Genomic DNA, 24,980 nt, shown 5'->3' with positions numbered 1-24,980 from the left:
CAGTCATATATTCTGTATATTTCATCTTAATTTTTTTACTGCACAGAATAATAAATAACATGACAAAAAACTTATTTTTTGAACAAAAAAATTGTTGACAGGCTGATTGATAGAAATTTAAAATATTAATTTTCACAAAAAATTAGATTAAAATATTTTATCCTTCGTTGCTTGAAAGCCTTTTTATGCTTTCAGTCTATTAATGACGGATTTTGATTTTAATTATACATAGCGTGGGTTTCTGAGATTGAAATCCCCGTTAAAACACATTGTTACTATCTTTTGTCAAATATGAATGACAGAGCTTACGATATTATTTAAATAGAGATTTTAATCTTAGAAACCAACGGATAGTTTAGCCTTAGTTAGTTCTTTGTCATTGGTAAATGTGTTTTCTCAAGACGAAATGGACGTAAACTAAATTCATTGAGATAAATGTTTATAATTTTGTGATGCTACATTTTTATTTTCGTTTACGAGAACTTGATGAAACAAACATTTTATAAACCGTTACATTAAATGGTTCAATACAGGTAAATATTACATCTAACAAACAAAATTAAAATGATTTGTGTCAATGATGTGTCAGATAACTCACTTTGCAACTAAAATGTATCTTTGTGTCACACAAAATGCACAGCGCATGAAAGTTTACACACTCATTTCGTGGAAGTTTCACGTTATAGATATTGCAGTATCGTGTTGAGAGCTTTTGAAATCAAAAAGCTCTTGATTTTCACTCCAATTAATTAGCGTGTTATTTTACAAAGTGAGTTTCAATGTAACTAAAATGTGTGTTTAACTCACAAAGGTTGAAAAGTAATTTTCATCGAGAAATTTGCAGAATCAATGTTTACTTTACTTTTTGTTTTACGTTCTCATCCGTTACTTTTACTTATTTGTTAAAAACAACAAGTATTTGGAATATTACTTACTTCTCCTTTTATTGTCGATAAAATTATGTCGATCTCATTTCGATAAAGTAAATAATAAAAATAAATTACGAACAAAGTCTAACAACAGAAATTATTCATTGAATAAAGTAAAGTATACACAACTCTGACATTATTTAGCGCCCAAAGCTTTACTTCAAATCTGAAGATAATTTTGCGGAAAAATTTGACTTAATAAGAAATTCTTCGCTGAGAAACTTTGCGTAAAATTTAATTTTCATTTTCCCTTTTATATATTTTTATGTATAAATAAATCGCTTTAGTAACAGTATAGTAACTAAATCTTCGAGAATTTGTTTATAATGTCTAGGAATTGTTTTATTTACTTAAACATTTCTTCAAATTAGAAATACTACAATATTAAAAGTAATAGATATAGGACAAAGGACCTTTGCTTCCTATTACGTTTCTTTTATTAACAGTGGTAGAGGCTAAAAAAACACCTTTTCCCATTCCCACCCTTTTCTTATAAGGGAGGGAATGAAAGGTGTGGTGGATTTGGTAGAAGAGGGGAGGCATAGAATGGGTAATATCTTCTTCATGTGCGTCCTCTGAAAATTAAAGGTAGGCAACGGATCTGACAACGTTGGTCACGGTCACTTTTCTATTCTGGCGAAATCAAATGGTCGCTTGCTCGTTTGGCACTTTTTGCTATAAAAAAACCCTAAAATAATAACTCCAATAACCACGCTAAAGTACTACACGCCGAAATAAATAATTATAGTCAATTCACAAAATGTTATTAAATTTCAACTTTGTACTAGTGCTTCTGCTCAAGTGATCAAAGGAAACGGTTCAAGGCAACTTTCGGTAAGCGCGGTCAGGTTATGAAAAAATATGATGAATATTGATTGTACGAGTATATTCAAATATTTTACATTCCGGCGCGGATTATTTATGTTAAATTACAATCATTTCTAAAATTTGTATTTAATCATAATAATCAATAACTTTTTAAACATATGGAAATATTCCATTCCTGTATGACAATTTAATTCATACAGTAGGTATAATGTACAACGTACCAGTTATGAGCCTCGCGGCTTGAAGAGGGGAAGCAATCATAAATTCTAATTTGCCATGAGATTCCGCCATGTACCCCGGTTTTAAAGCCGGACGCTTTTGCGATAACCAAACGTTACGACGAAAATTAAATATATTACACATATAGACAAATGAAAAGACATATTGCACATATGTATTTACTTTTTGTAATCAAATGCTTTTACAGGAGATTTAATATTACATCGATGTTTACTCATTTGGTCAATATCTTCTTGATACAAGCTTTTCGTATGTTATTTTGAACTTGGTATTACGATTGTATGTAAATATACAAATAGTTTGCTCCTTAATTAAACGCTTTAACAGGAACAACTACCTTTTTAGATAAATTTATTTACGTTTACTGTCCACAGTAAATAATGCTTATCTTGTTCGAGTTACCTCACTAATTTAGAGATATGGCGTAGCTCCAAGGCGCAACAGGTAGCCAGTAACAATGAATAAGGCACAACCTAATTCTAACCACTTCAAGATTTATATAGAATCTAAGATTTAGCACGACTAAAGTATCTTAATTTTAAAGTTGTTATCGGTTGTAGTATGGAAAGATTTTAAATAGTTTTTTCTTATGTAAATATTGTTTTATTTATGCAATTAATTAACTAACAATAAAACAAAAATAACACAATAAGAAATAAATTCGAGGCAGTAGTTTAATAAATTAGTACAAGCAAAACGCGAAGAGAAATCATTTGCTATCGAGAGAATTTGTGAAGAGCTTAAATTCATTCATTAACGACATCTCCAGGTCCGGATTTTAATTAACAGATAGAACGTGTTTCAGATATCAAATTAAATTTAGAAAACATTTAGATTTCACAATTTCACTCCAAAATCTGTGAATAATTTACTTTTATGTTAATTAATTGATTTGCCACTACTTGAAATTTCAAGCCGTGTTAAAAATATTCTTTCAAGTTTTAATTATTATTTATTTAATTTTTCATACTATAAATGTTCTTCTCAAAGTGGGATGGCAGGTAAAGATAGTTAAAATCATCTTTTCTGAAAGCTAATACTACTTGTTAATCTAAAAGGTTTCCAGTACTAAAAATCTTTTATTCTGTTTAAAAAGTAGTTATAACATTATTTTTAGTAGTGATGTATGCAGTCGGAGCGTCGGTGGCTCAGGGGTTAACCCTTTGAAATGTTATCCTGTATTCGAATCCCGTTATGTACCAATGTGTTTTCGATTTTAAATTTACATAGGTACATTTATCCGACGTTCTTATTGTGAAGGAAAACATGCAATCTGCGCATATGTGCGTCAACCAACCCGCATGGTCAAGTCACCCCTAACTTAAGGTAGGCTTCAAGCCCCTCCGGGGGACGTATAGGAGTTGAGGATGATGTATGCAGTGGAAATCGACGCTAAATTAACCTTTATTATTGTTAAATTAATATTGTTTGGACGTTAATTTTACAATTTCAGTAATAAATTAATTTAAAATAAGTTTGTTATCAATATTAAGCACATAGTTAATGAAAATATACTCTGATTAACTATAAAATATACATATTAAATGATAAAACAACTCCCGTCCAATCCACTTCCCCAAATATAAAACAATGCAATGAATTTTAATACGTAAACAAGCGCAAAAATAATGAAAGTCTCAATACGGTATTCCGCAAAGCCAATTATTACAAAAGAGATTTCTTTTCATTGGTTTTATATGTACGATTCGTAAGTAATCAAAAGGGACGCACTAATTTATTAGCATTCGTTATACCGTGAAATGGAAATTCAAAAGCATTTCAACGTAAAAATTCTTTCAAACATATTTGAATTACATTAACATGGCTTGCTTATAATTTTGTCATTCGGGCAACGTTTTGTATCATTTATTATTTCTTCGACAAAAAGACAGGAAATTAGTAGGAAAAGGAATGTAATATTATAATTTTCTATAGCAAACCACAAAATATAATAATTTGTCTTCCTAATTTATGCTGTTATTTTAGTTTTCTAATCCATGCGGTGATCATTTTTCCACTCTTAAAGTTTTATGAGTGGAAAAATGCCCTATGCACGTGTGCTGTTCAGACATTTACAATCTTACTAATATTATAAATGCGAAAGTTGAGATGGATGGATGTATGTTAGAAGGTATCTCCGGAACAGCTCAACGGATCTTGATGAAATTTGGCCCACATGTAGAATATATAGTCTGGAAGAACACAAAGGCTATTTATTAAGCTTTTGTTTTTAGTTACGCGCGGCCGGAGTCGCTGTCGATAGCTAGTATGTCAATATTCTTGCCAATATTTGGCTAGGATATAATAAAAAAAATATATTTTAAAGAGAAGATTAGGGGATCAAGGGCATGATGACACCTTTCAGCGTTGAACCATGCAAATAATCCCAGCGTCGTAAATTCGCGTCAAGTGGGCATTACCCGTCTTGAAAGCCATTGAAATATATACCTATGTAAGATTCCTTTTCAGAATATTTACGATTTCTATATCCCTCCATAAAACTCATTCATAAAACATTTACGTACCTTTTGTCGTAAGACGTACATATGTTATACATGAATCTTTATTAAACTAACCAGTTTGTTTATACTTTTATCTAAAGGTTTTCAATTTTTTTTTTGTGAAGTAAATCATGTTGAAATAATGAATCAAACGTTTCACATTGGAAAGCTTTGAGTTAGAAATATACTAGCCACATGTCATCGTGGAAGAAAAACAAACAAACAACTCATGAACATATGAGTAATTCTTATTTTTTTCTATAAAATATTCTTTTATTTTCAGACATAAGCATCCTGTTAAGGACTTTTACCTTAATTTTATCAAAAAGTATCACGCTTCAGGCATTAAAACATTCTTATCTTTTGTTCAAAATGAGGCGTCATTATCTACGCCCTTTTTGACCTTTAAAAGATTTGAAAGATTCAGGGCAAGACAAGACTAACGACGACAAACCATATTTTTTGAACTAGGTCACGTTCCTCACAGATTGCCATGCCTGAGGTCTCAACTATAACTCAATTAGAAACGGCCCATACATTCGTTTAGTGCCTCTTGTTTGCAAGTTTCAAGACAAAGCTTTAGTCTAATAACCAAATACTTTACCTGTATGACGTTAGTATATTGATCCCACAGTCTTGATAAAAACACTCTTTAAACTTAATCTACCTAATTATCCTATTAGAATGTCTCTAATTTGATCTCTAAAAGTATTATCACTACCAATACATGATCTCACAATCTGTAACAATCATGTTCGCAACATTAATTTTGAATATCTACCGAAAAATACGATCTCGAAATACGTTAGTCAGATGGGAACTCGTTTATCTGTATTATTGATATTAAAATTAATGGTTAATCCTAAATAGCAGATGAAATCGTTTTCATAATAACATTAACATAATTTAATTATTTTTTGATTTGTGACACAATAATCAATTTGTAATGGCGGACTTACTTTGAGATAATGTTTCAATTAAATTTCGACATTTATGTTTCACTTGATTTGTACTGCTTCAATTATAAATTCAATCACGAAATTTAGTAAAATTGTAAATTAATTTAATTGAGTTGTTACGTCAGCGCCCATGACACTGCCGTTTCTACGATTTTAACATGCACGTACAATATCCACTACATGTCACGTTTGGTTGGGGTCAAGCGACAAGTCGTTTCATAAATAGGATAATGCAAAACATTATTATTCTTAATAAAGAGAATTTAAGAATTCATATTAAGAAAATGTTATAAATATAAAACGTTATTTTTCGAGAAAAAAATTCCATGTGAGAATTCTTTTTTCACACCTTCTGAATTTTTTCGTGTTGAGCGTTACTTTTATATCATCTACGAAATGCTAATTTGCATTATTTATTAAATAATTCTACGCTAAATTACAAACGAATTTATTTAACAACACATTGAAGATCTTATATTCAATTGAATTCTTCATTTAGTTTAATAAGCTTTACCAAAAAAAAAATATTTCTAAAAGTATTTAAAAAAATAATCTAATAGCGGAATAACGACTTTAACTCTACTTCTAAATAGTCTTCTAAAAATCACAACAACAAAATATAGTTAAATTGGTTTATAAGGGTTTTTTGGTCTTAATTTACAATGTTAGTCCACTAAAATAAGTTTTCTATTACACGCTAGCCAGTTAAAAAGTTATCGCTGAACAGGGGTAAGAAAAATGCTTTGTCCGTGCAGTAAATAATTTTCAGTGCGGCGGCGCGTTGTAGCGAACGAGAAATTAAATAAGTAACTTTCACCGTACTCTGACGAATTTTCCATTCTGTAAGGCGCTAGTAGTCGTCTCGTGTCTTTAATATTTACACATTATTATTATAGTATTTATTAGTTATTATACTTCTACTTCTTGAGGATATTGTTTTTTTTTATTATTTTAGTTTGCTGTACGTGATTATATCAAGATAAAAACCCAGAAAAGTTAATCAAAGTATAGTAAAGATATTAATAAATAAATTGTCAAACCACGACACCGATTAAACAACATTGTGTGAAAACTGAAGAATGCGAAGAATGAAGTTATCTTCTTCCGTGTTTATGTTTTACTCAGTGCTTTATTGTACTAAAAATAGCCATTCGTCCCGAAGTGTTTGATCACGCGCGTACTGTAAGCTAATAATAGTTTTATCACTTGGCAGATGTCTTGGCGAATCCGATGTTTCGCGCACACCTCGCCGGCACGCGAAATTGTCGCGTACCGCCATTTATTTTTGGCCTCTAGGGCTGCCAGCGGCAACCGGCGAGCGAGCGTTGTGCTGTTTGCTGACGCGTGTTCTATATTGTCGATTGACTGCACGCTTTATAACAGACATTTTATGGTGTACTTAGCGTACAGATTACATACAATGCCACATCTGCCGGCGCGGCTATTGTTTTTAGCGGAAACTACCGTCTGATTCACGCTGATGCTTTAACGATTCACGTATGTTTTGTTTTACGAGTTAACGTTTTTATCTCAATTGTACTACTTTCTGTTTTAATGTACACGTTAATCGGGTAATTTTTTTTTTCAAAATGTGTACGTGTGGTTTTAAAGGAAAACATCACAATTAAATAATTTTGAAATCGTTCCTCGTACCGCAAACACGTAAATTGCTTTGTAAATTTAAAAATTAAGAATTATTATCAAATTATTACATTGTATGAAACATAAGTTGTGTATATAATACAACCTCATACACATAAACCCGATATAAAGGAATATTGAAAGAAAAGAAAAAAAGAAAGGAAAACATTTATTCCAACACAAAGAATATAAAACAAAAAAAACTAAATACTTTTCAGGCAAGTTTAATACAATTATTTGTATTCTGTAGTCGTAATTGTTTTTCATTTGTAACTTTAGATTTTTTATTTTATTAATATAAATTCAGTTTAACATAAACTCATTTATTTATTTTTAAAATTGATTTAAAAATAAAAAGGCAAAAATGAGTTTTAAACATCAATAGTTTTCTATTGCATATTAAAAGAAATATTATCACCATAGTAAATTAAAGAATAGTACTGTTACTTTCAGTGCTTTCTTTGGCTGTGATATGCGTGATATGTGTTGGTCATTCATTATAATGTATGTGTGGTTTTGTGGTGGGCTTTGAAAGTGAAAGGAGTGCCTGGGAAATACCTGCAGCTTATTCGTGCTATGTATTGTCGAGCCAATACACACATCCAGTCCGCTGTTGGCGATAGTGACAGGTTTGGTGTCTCGGTAGGCCTACACCAGGGTTCGGCTTTAAGTCCGTATCTCTTCCTCCTGGTAATGGATGCGCTAACATTAGACATACAGGAGGAAGCACCCTGGTGTATGCTTTATGCTGATGACATCGTGCTTGTTGGGGAGGATGAATGCGAGGTGCAGAGCAGGTTGGAAAAATGGCGAGATAAATTGGAGAGAGCTGGTCTTAAAATCAGCAGAACCAAAACTGAACATTTGTTCTGCGATTTTGGTGGTCCGACCAGCTTTTCTCCAATCGCTTTAAATGGTGTTGACCTACCAACCTGCTCCGATTTTAAGTACCTCGGTTCACTCGTCCAATACGATGGTGGTGTTGACCGGGATGTGAAAAGCCGAATAAATGCAGGTTGGATGAAATGGCGACAGGTCACCGGTGTGACTTGTGATCCAAGAATGCCACCCAAGCTTAAGGGACAGATCTACAAGTCAATCGTAAGACCTGTCTTATTGTACGGATCTGAATGTTGGGCCACCAAGATTTCGGATGAAAGAAGATTGCATGTAGCTGAGATGCGTATGCTAAGATGGATGTGTGGTGTGACAAGAAGAGATAAAGTTAAGAATGTGCATATCAGAGGAAGTTTGAAAGTAGCGCCAGTTATCGAGAAATTGAGGAGCAGAAGGTTAGCGTGGTTTGGACATGTTATGCGGAGGGATGATAATCATATAAACAAAAAAGTAATGAGATTGAATGTGGATGGCTATAAAGGTAGAGGAAGACCAAAGAAAGTATGGATGGATTGTGTGAAAGAGGATATGCGTAAGAAGGGGGTAAATTCAGATATGACGGCTGATAGAGATGTATGGAGGAGTAGTACATACTGTGCCGACCCTACATAGGGATAAGGGCAGGTTGATGATGATTCATTATAATGTACGAAGCAATTATTTCTTATCACACTTATGAAACTTTTCTCATGATATTAACCTGTGTTGTAATTAATGACAGCAGTTTTTATAAAATATATTAAGGTGGATGATATTTTTAATTAATAAAAATATTGTGTATTTGTGATGAAAAAATGTATGAACTACATAGATTAAAAATTAGATAGAGATTAAGAACGTATTTTAGTTTTTTACCGAGTACAATTATCCTGCGAATATCTTGCGTGAAGATTTATCAAAAACAGTGGTTGTTTTTGTATTTTTTTATTTGTATCATTAATACAATCATTTCTACAAATCTATGCTTCTTTATCAAAAAAGGTTTTATGAGAAATGTTTTTCTCCAGTTTTTATTTAATTTTATTCCAGAAAAAATCACGAACCTTTTTTTATATTCGTAGGTATATTTCTTTATCGAGATTGTTTACAAAAGTTAATCTTGGACAACTTTCTTTGGTTAAATATAATCTCTAAGAATTCGGTAAAAAGGTAATGCGGCCGACATTAAAATTAGATTTGTGGACTTCTCATATCCCCAAGACTCCGTTATCTGGCCAAATTGGGTACACAATAAAGAGGGTAAAATATGTGAGTTCACGAAAACAGAATTAAGGTTCTTACCTACATCGTTGTTGAATGTAACATATGTCGGAAAGAAATGTTTGCTAGAACTAATTCCTTGAAAGTCGCTTAGTAAGATTAAGTTTAAATATAAAATTATGCATTATTTATTATCATTCAAAAGAAGTAAAATGTGTAAGATAACAGAAAAAGTATTGTAAAAGACAAATATTTTTTTAAAATAATTTTCATTTATTGTTTTAATACGAAAGTTGTAGCAAAAAGATCAATTAGGGAGTATAATGTTCAAGCAATGCGATTCGACGCAGACGTTGGAGTGAAAGCGTTGTCCGTAGGAAGAAGACCTTAGCTTCCAGGTAATAAGAATGAATGCAGTAATGTCTTTGTGATTCAAATACCTAGTGGCGAACAATGCGTTGTTATGGTCACTAACCACGAGGTCAACGCCTTTAACTTGTTTATGTTAATCATGTTTTTGAATAGCATAACAAGGAAATATTGAAAGAAAATGTATTAACTGAATGCTTTCCGACTACTTTAAGTAAATTGACAAATTTATTAGTTTTCATTCTTACAAAATACCTAAATATTATTTGGTTTTCAAAAGTTTGTAGAAGACTCATTAACTAAATAAAATGAAAATGGCAGGTATTAAGTGTATAACTCGCATTTTCAATTAAAAACTTGGATATCAAACACAAAGATGTGGACATCCAAAGAAAATAAAATAGCAGAGAACTTGTGTCTTGAATAAATACCTCTGATCTTTGCATATCGCTTGAAAAGCATTTCTATTTCGGCGAGTCCGCGTCGGCTGGCGAGAGCGAACGCAGTGCAAGCGCTTACGCTCGGGTCCTATAGCACTCAGTCAACGCGCATATCCCCTAAACCTAACACGTACAAACTCGCCACTGAACGACAAACTTGACATTCAAAATATCCGTTTAAGTTTACCGCGTCGCGTAAGTTTTTTTTGTCGAACCCGTTCTGTGCGTTTGTGATCAGTGTTTCATTCGCAATTTTATCGATGGAATTAAAAAAAAACAATGTTTTCCGTTAACGATTGGATGTGACAACATTTTGCGATTAACTTTTAGGTTATCCTAGTTGAATGGTTTTATTTTCGAAACTATCAAAGGTACAGTTTTGGTAATGCTTGACAATAATACACGTTATCTTAAAATAACAACTCAATACATTGTACAACTACGGACACGCGTATTATAATATATTTATACTCGTTCATTCCAGTCTGAAGGCCACGCCATGTTGACTCAACCAATGTCATTTTTATATAGAAGTTGTAGAGTGGAAATCAGACAATTTATCACTAAAAATAATTCATGTCAAAAAAGAAAACAATAAAAATTATATATTGACTAGGTAGATATTCAACAACATAAAACATTCTTGTAGTAGTATTTCACATTACTATTTAAAGTTTATTGACCTTGAACTTAACAGCCGCTTGGACTGGTTTTCCGTCTCGTTTTGTAATATTGTCTGGCAAATTTATACACACTTGTACTAGTATCAGGAGATTGAAACTAATCGATTTATGCATTAGATCTTGAACGAAAATAAAGTACTCGAGTCGTTATTCGTGATGTTGGATGATTGATTTGATATAGCAGGTGATATCAACGTAGCAGGGAAAGAACGCGAGAGGCCGGCGCGCTAACGTATGCGCGATACCACAATGTTTGCATTATGATAATAATGTCGGAACAGAGCGCGCACGCGGCGGCCGCGACCACGTGCGCATTGTGACTCTTTTGGGAGCGTATGGCGGTTTACAGTGGCTAGTGACGTCAGTCGATTGTGTCGCAGCGCAGTAGACGAATATTATAGTGAGGACAGTCCGTGCGTGGAGTATAGTGTCGCGTGTGTATATCGGTGCGCCGATATGTTGTTGCATGGTGTGGGGGCAGCGAGCGGGCCTGTACCACGGAGGCGCTCAGGTCTCTTAGGAGCTCGATGCTGGGCTGGGGGCTGCGCGGCAGCGCGGGATGCTCGCGCCCGCCGCCCGCCGGCGCCGACTGCGAGGAGGAGGCGAGCGACAGTGACGCCCAAGGCGCGCTGCTCGCGGGCGCCGCCGCCCTGGCTCGAAGACGATACGCCGTAAAGATCAAACGGAAAACCAAGATAACCTACAGGGTAGTAAGGTACTTCATCTTTTATAATATATGCATAAGCCCAATAGTAATACTTGACTACACATTTCAATGTGTATTTTATTTAAAAGATTAGGTAGACATACAAAAATATACCTTGACATTTTGTTAAATTTTAAACTATTAATTGACGTTTACATGAATCGACCACTTATCGGACATTTCGAACATGACAGTAAATCTTGTCCCCAGGAAATAAAATTGAGCACATTGTCAGGCAGTGTATATACATATTAGATTTGTTATGCACTATAGTGATAACGCGAAAGTGCAGACGTAATCGTAGATTTGCGTTGTCGCTATTCCTCTGACCAAACAATTCGTCCTGTTCCGAACCATCAACACAAATACAAAGGTACTTCGCATCGTATTTTTTATTGATTAGTTTTAATGATGTTTTTAAATTTTTGTGATTAGTGTGGTGCCGGAGACCTAATTTTAGTTTACGTTTCTTTCCCACCCTTTGTTATTGGGAAAGGATAGGAAGGAGAAGTTCATGTAGCGGAAGAGGAAACGCATAGGAAGGGGAAATATCCTCTTTCTCTACGTCCCCTTCTCCGTTGATTAAAGGTTAGCAACGCAGAATTCGCAGATGTTTATGGGCAACTGTACCCCTTTTGCCACCTTTTAACAAAAAAACTTCGTCGTAAATTGAACACAAAGTTTTTTTATCGTGACCACGCAACATGAATCTTCAGGCGACAATGTAGCCGTAGAAATCAAAGTATCTCTTTTCAAACCTACGCACAAAATTAAGACGAATGTTTTAGCGTCTTAAACAGTTCACCATGACGATTTAAATATAGTGCGCTCGATTCTTAGAGTTCGTAAAAATCACTACACGTTGCTCGTCGGTAGACTCGACCGCGGCCGGACGATATAGTTAGACAATTGGGGTCATTCGATGAATAGCTAACGAGTCAACTACTCGCATACCTTACCTTCACAATTAGACGCATTAAAGGCAGTTATGACGTCGTGATATTTTATGCCCACCTTCAAATGCATGATAGCATAGCTCAGATAGCCAAAATTACGGATATGTTTTATATTTAACGGATCAACATTTATTGTATCGTTAATTGGGAAAAGTTTAACAAGTCAACTATAAAATTATTTGAACTTTCGTGAGACATCATAATAAACAAATGTTATAAACGCGAAAATTTAGATGTTGGATGGATGTTTGTTAGATGGTATCTTCAGAGTGGTTTAACGGATCTCCATATACGAAGGATACGAGGTGTTGATTTGAGAATTTACATTTGGTACTAAATGTTAATTATTTTTTCTTTTTGCTTAACGTTTGTGTTAAATCAAATAATATAATATCAGTCCGTACAAGCTACGTCTGTACGAACAAAATAGTGGCATCCGGTGGGGAATTAGCATTCACCACACGCCCCGGACAACAGGTATGGCAGCCGCGAGATTACACACGAGACACCTCGCTAACATTCACCTTACTAGATAAATAAAAAATGTATGTCTGTTTATCCTTATGCTTTTCTGGAACGTAATCAAAGTGTGATTGAACCTTGGTGAGATAATCTGAGTACGCTCGGGTCTATGGTTCAACTATTCTGTTTGAATATAAATAAACAGCGTTTTGGTTAAACATTTTACACGATTCTTTAATTTTGACTTGATAGATTTTTTACTTTGAATGGCATTGAATAAATCTAATAAAACCTCATAGGAAATAACGTCGACGACGACGTATATAAAACATACATGTCAAAATTGCTTTAACTAAAAGTTATTCAAAATAACATCTCCAGTTACATGAAATTATATACACAATGACTTACAATTGCTTCAAGAAGCTTTACTATCGTATTATTTCCATGTCATGTTCAGAGATGAAGATAATTTATGATATGTGTGAAAAGACATTTCTCAGAATACATTCAAAGCAAGTAACAGATACTAAACCAATAGCTGTAAATGATAGTATATATTGTATATAATTTAGTCATAAACTAATATTAAATATAAGTTTTTTCGTCCAAGGAATTACATTCAAATTAACAAAGATTCGCATTTTAATCGATTTCTTCACAAACAGCTCCATAAAAATTACTACGTAAAAAATCGTTTCGAAACCAGACCATAGATTAATTTAAAAAAAAATAAACTTTATCAAACTTAGACGTTCAATACTTGTGTTACTACAAATTACTAATGCACACAAACCTTGGGGTCGTTAAATTTTAATTAAACGCGATATTCCATAACTTTAAATGCTCATTCTATTCAATGCATTTTTATTTCATTATAACAAAAAAATTACAGAAAACATTAAGTGTTATAGAAATAATAAAAAAAGTGTTATAATATTCTTCCTTTATTTAATACATCGAAAACTCTATTGTCAGACGTCAAGACAGATAATGTGTTTCCATTATCTTACGAACATCCACCAAAACGTAGCGCTTTGCACAGAGTTCCAAGAAATGTATAGTTACGAACTGAAATAATCTAGGTGCGTTGCTCTTACAGCATCTACTGACATAGACAGAAATAGGGATCGGGATTTTATATTTACTAAAGAACCAGTCGTCATATAAATACTCTTTATGTTCAAATACAATTGCCGCAGGTTATTAGAAACCAATGGACTTGTGACAAGAAATATTGACAAATCTCCTTAGAACATAAATAAAAATAAATTTCTGTATATTTGTTCTGCATGCAATCTTAAACCATTGATCCGATTGTGATAAATTTATGATAATGTGGGAAGACCTGAGATGTTTCTGTCCTAAGTAAATACGTTAAATCATACAGACATTACGTAATTCCATTCCATTCATAAGCAACTCAATTTGTAAATTTCAAAAATGTCGGAGCAAATGTTTTAATGTATGTTAATTATACTATAAAGTTAGCAAATATATATTTAAGTAATTATGAGCTTGTAAATAGCTTCAATTACTCACATACCGTGTTAACTTTTCATTAAATATAACTAATTAATTAAATATTTAATACAGTATATCGTGTTGTGTATCATCATTAGTTGTAATAATTACTGTTTTATTGATTATCTTAATAACTTAATAGTTTGTATAACGACCAGTTATTACATTAATTTGTTGTTATTTGTTACGTAAACTACAGTATAGATTTATCTTATGAAATCTACAGTATGGGTAGAATATCTTAATGACCACTTTACCACTTTGAATGCGGCATTATTAAATTAATTTAAACAGCCAAGAGATAAATTACTTGTCATGACACAAGATACGATGGTACTACTAGAAACATCCTAAATACCGACACTAAAACAAACCTTTTCTTAAGCTTATTGATCCCCTTACAAAAAGGATCTTGATAGATAAGTCGATCTATGTCAACTTTATATACTCGTACAACAAAGATCCATTATTATATACAATAAAATGGATCGACAACGTCATTAAATGATTGCTTTTAAATTACCGACTCAGCGCTTAATTTACAATAAATATTCAGCGATAACGTCTTATTTATTAAAGTTTTACGATCTCTTTACGGCCCATAAAGTGTTCATTAACTAACGTTTTGTGATGGATTAATTTAATTATGTAAAAAAAATTATAATCTACGTTATTACGTGTTTGTACTAATATTATTAATGTTAATACCATAGTTATTAAATCGAACATGCAATTAAATAAATTGCAATCGATTGTGTTTTGTTTATTGTACTTATTTTGCATATACGTTTAACAATTTTTTTTGATACCAGTAAACTTTCCTATATGATTATTTTTTTACGTAATGAACTATGAAATAAAAATGATTTTGTTTGCTTGAACATTTATGCCATCAAAACAACGTTGTTTAATTCTACATATTTGTGTGATTTTATATGCTTATGTTCTGCATACATCCAATGGAGAGTAGTTGATGTCGAGTGAATGGCGTCGGTGCTCTGTGACGTCATCCGACATGATTGGAAATTAAATTGTACCGCCAATCAAGTGCGCGTGCTATTAAGTTGTTCGTATTCGAAATTTGGGAATATTGAAGCACTCCACTCATCACCAGGTAATATACCTCTGTACTCATATATAGTGCTCACTGAATAATTCTGAGGCGATAGGGGCAGAGGTAAGGTTAAATAAGTTGCTTTAAGTTAATAAAATAGCATAATATAGTGACATTTTTCTCTCATAAAAGTGATGTGAACTTACTTTAATTTGTTTTTGCTTTTTAAGTAATAAATGTCAAAAACATCAGCCTGTAATAAACATAATTATTGTTGTTTTATATGCGCACCTTAAATAAAAGATTAAAAAAAAAGTCTAACATATATATCTAATAGAGTAGTGGGTAATACATACAAAAATCTCACAGGTATGTGTACTGATACGTGACCGGCATCATGTGATTTAGCCTGTCACCCTTAAATTTTTAATCCAATAGTGATAAATCTCTTTTGTGGTTATAGACTACGTAATTCTTCAAACAACATCAGTCTTGGCTTAATATCGCCAAGGTTAATAAGATCATGTCGCATAGATAATCCTAGATTAAAAAATAAAAGTGAATTAATTCGCGAATTAATAGTCTGTATAGCTATTATCTCTATGTAACGATAACACATATTTTAGTATTGCCATATAAATGATTCTTTATGACTTTATTAGAGAAGCGATTTATTGATTTGTACGTCGCGTCCCACTCGACGGATCTTACTCGGTCGTTTGACCTGATTTGACGGCGTGTGGCGTTTTTATGGTCAATAACTTTTTATTGAGTCTTTCCTGAATGCGAAGATGGCCAGAGACAATTTGTCCAGGAACCTTTTAAGCTTTAACTTTTACTGTTCCATTTTCAATTTATATTCGTATAATTTTATTATAACCCTAGCGAATATAAAATGACCGAATTAAACTTGAAACGTACCCAAACATAAAAAAATAATTTGTCAAGCCCGGAGTACCATAAAAGGACGATAGCCAGTGATATTTGCATACTTTTTCTTTTTAATGCCTGAAAATTCTAGCAATAGCTAATTAAAGTTAAAGCCAGTTAAATTAAAAAATACCTTTATATAAAGTAACTCATTTCATATTCACTTACTTATTTTGATAAATTATGCACAATTCTCGTACACGAGGTTTGTAATTAATATGGCGCACAACAGGTGCCTCGTTTCTCAGCGCAACACAAAATTTAGGCTTTCATTTCCGGAAAATTAACTACTTTGTTCTTTAGGGAATTCGTGAATTGTCTATGAAGAAAGCTATTCTATGGTATATTATTTTTTAGTTGTTGCTTTAAATTGTTCACTAAAACCAAAATTAGTTTTTAATAAGTTTATTTGGATTAAACTTTAAAAGATGAATTGAGAAAAATTACTTTTTGGCAAAAATTATATTTTTTTTGAATTCACGTATTTATAATTGTGCTATAAAAATTAAGATTAAGCTTTCAACTTCAGTAAATTACATTAATTTATTACATTATTACATCTTTGTAGATAAAAACACCCGTCCCTGTAACAAAGACGAATAGACTAAGATTACGGATTTTATAACATTAGCCACTCTCACTTCCTTTTAGATTATAGGACCTCATAACCTTTACTCAATAATCATCAATAAATATTAATAATGATCAAATTATCAAAAAAATATGTAAACTATTTATAAATATGTAATATGTTATAAATAAACCTAATCTCATGTTTTGTTGTGTAAATGTGAGATCAAAATCAAAGTTACAGTGTATAATTTAAATTTCACGTTAGATTAATTATTTACGTTACACGTTTTTTAAACATTTACGACGCATCAAAATCGTTTTCAACGATAATTTACGAACAACTCAATATCCAGGTATGTTTCGGTGACTGACAAAATGTATGTTATTTTCATATTTATAAAATGTTTTTCACAAATCTGTTTTTCAAAATCAAATTTTCATAGTCTTAAGATTGAGGTCATGGTCCTGAGGACAGGTTCACTATACTAAATTATACTAAAATGTCACGGGCATTCGCCAAGCTTTACATTATACAGTACGACCTCAAAATGTGATCCCACAGTTGAAACCATCTACGGTGTAGTCTGATGCATCGCCGCCTACTAATGTCTATCGTCAAGTCAATTTACAGATTTACATGATCCAGTCGCCGAGTTCTTTTTTAAACTGAAATAAATGAAATATGTAGAACTGTTATGTGGGGTATTTTAATCTATTGTTTCTGCATAGAATACTTCCAAGTATTTGAGGTGAACAATGATTTAATGTTTCTGTGCCGACTTTAGTGGAGATCAAAGAACACGGGTAAAAGGCATAGTTAATCTGGCATAGCACTCGGGGAATTACTACAGGAATGCAGAGTCGACCAGAATATTCCTGTAAATTCCTAGAAATAGAAATCCAATAGATGTCCAAGTACTCATCCTATGAATTTTCTATTCTTTCTAACATCCTTTGTAGTTTTGTACAATAGCGCCGACAACGATTATTATTAAGGACAATTAACACCATATGCAAGCGGAGCCGTGATTTATTCTTCTCAATTAAGTAATTTTAAAGAATTATTTTAAATAATATTTTTATTATTGGTAAAAGGTTTTTCGTTTTACAAAAATGTATTTATTTTAAAGAATTATAACACTTTTTTTCCTAATAGTTGACAATGAATTGACACTGTAAAAAAATCACAGGTTTGCACATGGATATCTATAACCCCTAGAGGTTATAGAACTAGGGGTAACTAATGGATGGGCTAATTTAATTCAATGTTCAGATAACATGCCGCAGTCGCTGTCGACTACGGCAATCATTTTCGCGTTACGGCCTCATAGCAGGAAGGTTTTCTCCTGTTAATGGTAGAAGCGTTTCTGGAGTTTCTTCCGCCACTTCTTCTCCCAGTGCTCTAACGCTTTCCGAAGTGGTAGTAATGTTATATGCATCAATAATCATAGTAATATGAATAGTAATATTAATCAGATAAAAGCAACCTATCAAGCCGAGGTTCGGCCTTCTCAGGAACCCTTGAATCGGAATGTTAAACGCGTAATGAGTGACAGCCCAAGCCTAGGTCCCCTCTCGGGGCCCTTGAGCCCAGTCACTCCATGGAGCGATCACCAAAGCGACCTAAGAGCTCGGTGGCCTCCTAATCTGGTAATATTAACGAAGTAGTTAACAGACCGAACCGAGGCTCCTGAGGGAGCCCTCGAGCCCAGTTCCTCAAAAACGAGGTTTAGGCTAAGTGACATCTGCGTTCTGGCACTTCAAGCCCGGTGGAACTGTAAATGCCTCTTCAAGGCAAACAGTGGGTGGTCAGTCACAAAAAAAATAAATGATTAAAAGGTCAAATTATGGTAATTCTATGAATAGTTAACGTGGTTACTGGATATAAATAAAGAATAAAAAACTTGAGAGGTGTCAAGGGACACCCAGATGGAACGAAGTTCCTTTCTATTAATTAGTGAAGGAATTAATGTTTATTCTATGAATAAAAAACTTAAGTCTTCACAAGAAGTACATTTTATTTCTATGAATTTTCGTTATATATTGTTACGTCGTTGCCATGGTGAAGTAGCGCTCATTCGTCGTTAACATATTATACTTACTATAGCAAAAAGTGTCGTGACAACTTTTCGTAAGAATTTTTTCCGTCCAGCCCCCTTTCACAACGCGCGATAAGGAACTTCGTTCCAAAAACGTAATACACGAATACGATACATATGTGTGACTACGTATAACACCAAACATTCCGTTAATGCATTGATAAATGTCACGTCATTTGATTTAGGTTAAGGCGTGTATGGGTTAATTGCCTTATGACATTGCGGGTTAATTGTTATGATCTTTTCATTCACGTTTACATATAACTAGCTGTGCCCGCGACTTTATCCGCGTGAAATACTTTCTTCGGGAAGAATTTTAATTATTTAGGCTAACTATTTTACATAACCTTATAAAAAATTACAACAAATCATATTAAACCTACAAAACGTTTACTTGTACCTTACATATTCCAAAACAAACTTTCATTCCCTATTACCTATTGTTATTTTGCACCCTTGAAGGTAAAACTTAGACAAACTTTTACATTAAATATTTACACTTTGGCATTGCAGTTGTGCGGAATTTTAACGACTTACACTGCAACTCCCATTTCCTTCTACAAAATCTTTAGATAAATAATGTAGATACTATAACTGTTACCCATATTTTTATTTACTATCATTAGTAGTAGTTTTATGTCCTTTCTCAGGCTCTAGACTATCTGTGTACCAAATATCATTTAAATCGGTTCAGTAGTTAAAGCGTGAAAGCGAAGCAGACAGACAGTTTCGCATCTATAATTTTAAATATTAGTATGGAATTATTCTGAATTTTAATGTTTAGTTTTTAAAATAAAAAGTTTTTAATTTAGATTATTTGGATTCATTTTAAATATAGATACCGAAGTAAAACAGGTGTGTTTTCACTCATTTTTCTTAGTGAAATCTTATGCCATCTTAATAATCACCTGAGCACAAAACAAGGATCGAATAAATGTTAGGGCAGCATCATCTATTTCCGTAATCGATATCCTCCTCAACCTAATAAAAAGGCATTTATAAGTTTGGTTTTAAACTCGTATAAGTATACTTCGTTTTCTTTTCTGGAATTATGATTGATGTTGAGAAATTTCCCTTTAGCTGAGTGAGATTGACTGTTGTCAAGTTTTCTATGGCGGTAAAAGATTAACTAAACTTGAGTCATTGAAGATTTAACCATAAACTAAACTAAAGAATAAGGGGTAATTCACTAAAGAATATGGTGGTATGGAAAGACGTAATAACCTTTTTATATATCTTCTCATCTGTCCATTTAGGTTAGGTAACACATCGACAACTTATTTGAGATGTATATGTGCATCGGTTGCTTCGTTATAGGAGTTTGCCCATGATTTTGATGATCGCACTTTTAACTGTTAAATTACACAATTTTTGTAAACAAATTAAAGAAATATAATGTGATAGATTATTTATCAGCATATTAAGCTATCCATAATTCATTTTAAATAATTCATAATAATTATGTTATATTTTCATTAGGACCAATGAAGACAGATTATCAAAATATAGAGGTGGTAAAGAATACCAGTACCACTGAAGTATATGGTATAAAAGTTGTTCATGTGAAGGGTGATCTCCTTTGGACTGTTTGTTTTTGTTATTTGGTTGTTTTTATTTCTAGCAATAATTTTTAATCTATTTTGACTTTAACTTTAAGTTTGTGCCTTTGTGTTTGTTTTCTTTTTCTTTTATGATTTATGTTTTATAATTTATTGTAATATTTATTTTAATAAGTATTTTAATAAAATAGTTGTTAATAAATTGTATATAAGTAGTCCCTAGGAGGGTTTGGCGTCAGGCAGGCGGCCGGCCAGTGAAAACATTTAAAGCCAAAACATTATTACAGTATGTGCTACAGGATTGAAAGACTACGAATTGCGAGTTGGAATGTTGGTACAATGACAGGTAGAGGAAGAGAGTTAGCAGAAGTCTGTAACAGAAGAAGAATAAATGTAGCTTGTTTACAAGAAACGAAGTGGAAGGGATCGAAAGCTCGAGAAATTGGTGATGGATATAAATTTTACTATTGTGGAAGTGACGGTAAGAGGAATGGAGTGGGCATTGTGTTGGATAGCGAACTGAAAAATTGTGTGACGCATGTTAAGAGACTGAATGATAGATTGATTGTAATAAAAATAATGATAGGGGATCTGATTATGAATGTAATGAGTGTTTACGCGCCTCAGTCTGGATGCGATGAATGTATTAAGGAAAAATTCTGGGAAGATTTTGATTCCATTTTAATGGATATTCCAGGAGATGAAGAATTGTATGTAGGAGGTGATTTTAATGGACATGTTGGGAGAACGAATACAGGGTATGAGAGAGTGCACGGAGGCTGGGGGTTTGGGATAAGAAACAATGAGGGAGAGTATTTACTAGATGCAGCTATTGCATATGATTTGGCAATTACAAATACATTTTTTCAAAAGAAAGATCAACATTTGATAACCTACAAAAGTGGCGGTAAAGCAACCCAATTAGATTATATCCTTACCAGAAGGGACAAATTGAACAGTGTCAAAAACTGCAAAATTATACCGGGAGAAAATTTAACAAGTCAGCACCGACTTTTAATAGCGGAATTCAAAATTAAAATAAAATCAACCAAGCACAAACCTAAAACCCCCAGTAAAATAAAATGGAGTATGCTAGAAAGGCATGAATGTGCAAAAGATTTTTGTAAGCAAGTAGTGGATAAAATGATAGAAATGAATGATATGAGTGGGATGACAGTAAATGATAGTTGGAATGAAATGGCCAGTTGTGTTAGGAATGTGGCAAAAAGTATACTGGGAGAGACAAAAGGTAAAGGGAAAATTGATAGAGAAACTTGGTGGTGGAGTGCAAATGTGCGTGAGGCTTTGAGTGAAAAGAAGAGAGCATTTAAAGAGTGGCAGGGTGTGGATGATAATGATAAGGATTTGAAAGAGAATAAAAGGCAGTTATATAAGGAGTGTAAGCGATTTACTAAGAAAGCCATCGCAACTGCTAAGGCACAGGCACAAGATAAATTATATGAATCCCTGAACAGCCCGCCGGGACAAAAACGCCTGTTCCGTATAGCAAGAGAGAGAGAAAGGAATGCAAGAGATGTAAACCACATCAAGTGTATTAAAGACGATGAAGGAAATGTATTGACGGATGATAATGATATTAAACAGCGTTGGAAGGATTATTTTGAAAAATTGATGAACGAAGAGAATATTTGGAGTGGAGTGTTGGAAAAAGTGCCGGTTAATATTGGTATGGTGAAAGAGATTAGCGTGGATGAAGTAAAGAAAGCTGTGCAAGGTATGAAGAACGGAAAAGCAGTTGGGCCGGATGGAATACCAGTGGAAGTATGGAAGCTCCTAAAGGCGGACGGATTGGTGTGGCTGACTCTATTCTTCAACAAGTTGTTACAGGAAGAGGTGATTCCAGATGAGTGGTGTAGGAGTTCGCTGGTGCCAATTTTTAAAAACAAGGGTGATGTACAAATCTGTAACAACTATAGAGGAATAAAGCTCATGTCACACAGTATGAAAGCTTGGGAGAGAGTGGTGGACGGAAGAATAAGAGAGGAGAGTGAGGTAACTCGGAACCAATTTGGGTTTATACCAGGACGGGGGACTACGGATGCCATTTTTGCTATTCGCCAACTTTGCGAGAAATATAGGCGTGTGCATAAAAACCTGCACATGGTGTTTGTAGACCTCGAAAAAGCATATGATAGGGTTCCGAGGAAGGTTTTGTGGTGGGCTCTGAAAGTGAAAGGAGTGCCTGGGAAATACCTGCAGCTTATTCGTGCTATGTATTGTCGAGCCAATACACACATCCAGTCCGCTGTTGGCGATAGTGACAGGTTTGGTGTCTCGGTAGGCCTACACCAGGGTTCGGCTTTAAGTCCGTATCTCTTCCTCCTGGTAATGGATGCGCTAACATCAGACATACAGGAGGAAGCACCCTGGTGTATGCTTTATGCTGATGACATCGTGCTTGTTGGGGAGGATGAATGCGAGGTGCAGAGCAGGTTGGAAAAATGGCGAGATAAATTGGAGAGAGCTGGTCTTAAAATCAGCAGAACCAAAACTGAACATTTGTTCTGCGATTTTGGTGGTCCGACCAGCTTTTCTCCAATCGCTTTAAATGGTGTTGACCTACCAACCTGCTCCGATTTTAAGTACCTCGGTTCACTCGTCCAATACGATGGTGGTGTTGACCGGGATGTGAAAAGCCGAATAAATGCAGGTTGGATGAAATGGCGACAGGTCACCGGTGTGACTTGTGATCCAAGAATGCCACCCAAGCTTAAGGGACAGATCTACAAGTCAATCGTAAGACCTGTCTTATTGTACGGATCTGAATGTTGGGCCACCAAGATTTCGGATGAAAGAAGATTGCATGTAGCTGAGATGCGTATGCTAAGATGGATGTGTGGTGTGACAAGAAAAGATAAAGTTAAGAATGTGCATATCAGAGGAAGTTTGAAAGTAGCGCCAGTTATCGAGAAATTGAGGAGCAGAAGGTTAGCGTGGTTTGGACATGTTATGCGGAGGGATGATAATCATATAAACAAAAAAGTAATGAGATTGAATGTGGATGGCTATAAAGGTAGAGGAAGACCAAAGAAAGTATGGATGGATTGTGTGAAAGAGGATATGCGTAAGAAGGGGGTAAATTCAGATATGACGGCTGATAGAGATGTATGGAGGAGTAGTACATACTGTGCCGACCCTACATAGGGATAAGGGCAGGTTGATGATGATGATGATGATTTTCATTAGGACAGTTAAAAGTGATAAGGGGTGTACATTTATGGTCTGGAAAAAGAAATAGGCACTTATTAAGTTTTTTAAAAGCGCGCAGACGGAGTCGCTGGCGACAGCTAGTAATTTATAAGTTTAAAAATGAATATCTTGAAGTAATATCAGTATGATACTAACCAGAGCCGAAATAATTTTGTTGTTCTTCACACGTTTTTTTTTTTAATTTCAAATCAATTTATACGAAAGACCCTTTTCCTTTTCATGTTCTTCTAAAACACAAACAATAATTTCATAGCTATAAATAAATTAAGTACTAACTCCTTAGAAAAGTGAAAAGAAAAAAATCCTATGTTTATTCTTTTTACTTCATTTCGTTTCTTTTTGTTTTACTTTTTTATTTTAATAGAGATTTGTTTTGTTTTCATTAGGGTTCGAGGATATAATTTTGCTTTAAAAAGAAACGCTTGATCATTATTTTCTATTTATCTTTTTTGCTTTTAAAGAATTTGTCGTAACCACAAAGATTATGTACGGCTCGTAAAAATTACCTGCGCTGCAATTGCAAATTTTACTCGTACTTCTTTTAAAGTAATCTGACTCAAAAAGAATAGTGTCATTCTCGCACGGTAGATTTAATTTTCTACAAGTAACTTATTTTTTTATTTTACATAGAAGGGGCGACGTACACAATGAGGGTTTTTCCTTTTTCTGTACGCCTCCTACCGGAGCTTCCAATTAACTTCCTATCCTTTCCCTTAGGAAAAGGGTAGGAAGGTGAAATTTCACCTCCGGCACGCACAGTATGATAATTAAATAAATATTAATTTTGTTGCGCGAATAAGACCAATAATTTAAAAATTACATAATAACATATTAATTACGTCATTTAACATACACTAGAGTCTACATTTTGCGAAATTGCTTTCATAGGAATACGTCGTGTGTGTCCGAGTATACCTTATCAGTTTGATATTTCATTCGATAGAAAAGGGCATACGAACGGAACCCTTTGTGTTCGCCTGGGTATTTACAGAACCGAAAAATTGTTTGCAAATGTAAGGGAGAGATATGCATCAGCATGGCTTTACAAATACCTGACAGTAAAATGTAGTCCTAAAATTTTAAAATAACTTACGTTTAGCATATCAACTAATTTAAAACATTACTCCAAAATAATACATATACGTAAGCCACGACTAACATCTTTATTCCGTCTTGGCATTGTATTAAACCTTTCAGTC

General features: G+C 33.6%; 1 protein-coding gene across 6 annotated transcripts in view; it reads left to right on the top strand.

Annotated features, from left to right (window-relative positions):
• LOC106708525 (eye-specific diacylglycerol kinase-like) overlaps positions 1-24,980 on the top strand; it is a 102,878-nt gene that overhangs the window by 53,568 nt on the left and 24,330 nt on the right. For 3 of the 6 annotated variants that reach the window (XM_045678084.1, XM_045678083.1, XM_045678080.1), the window contains exon 1: positions 9,977-11,402. The exons of 1 other annotated variant lie outside the window; for it this stretch is intronic. In XM_045678084.1, coding sequence (XP_045534040.1) covers positions 11,215-11,402 — 188 coding nt within the window. In that variant the 5' untranslated portion in view covers positions 9,977-11,214. Of the gene's footprint in view, positions 1-9,976; positions 11,403-24,980 lie in introns of those variants that run through there. 2 more of the 6 variants (XM_045678082.1, XM_045678081.1) reach the window with 2 other exon arrangements.

The sequence above is a fragment of the Papilio machaon genome, chromosome 5 (genome assembly GCF_912999745.1).
Source record: "Papilio machaon chromosome 5, ilPapMach1.1, whole genome shotgun sequence".
Classification (NCBI taxonomy): Eukaryota; Metazoa; Arthropoda; class Insecta; order Lepidoptera; family Papilionidae; genus Papilio; species Papilio machaon.
The sequence above is the reverse complement of the archived record's forward strand: the minus strand, read 5'-3'. Positions and strand labels throughout refer to the sequence as shown.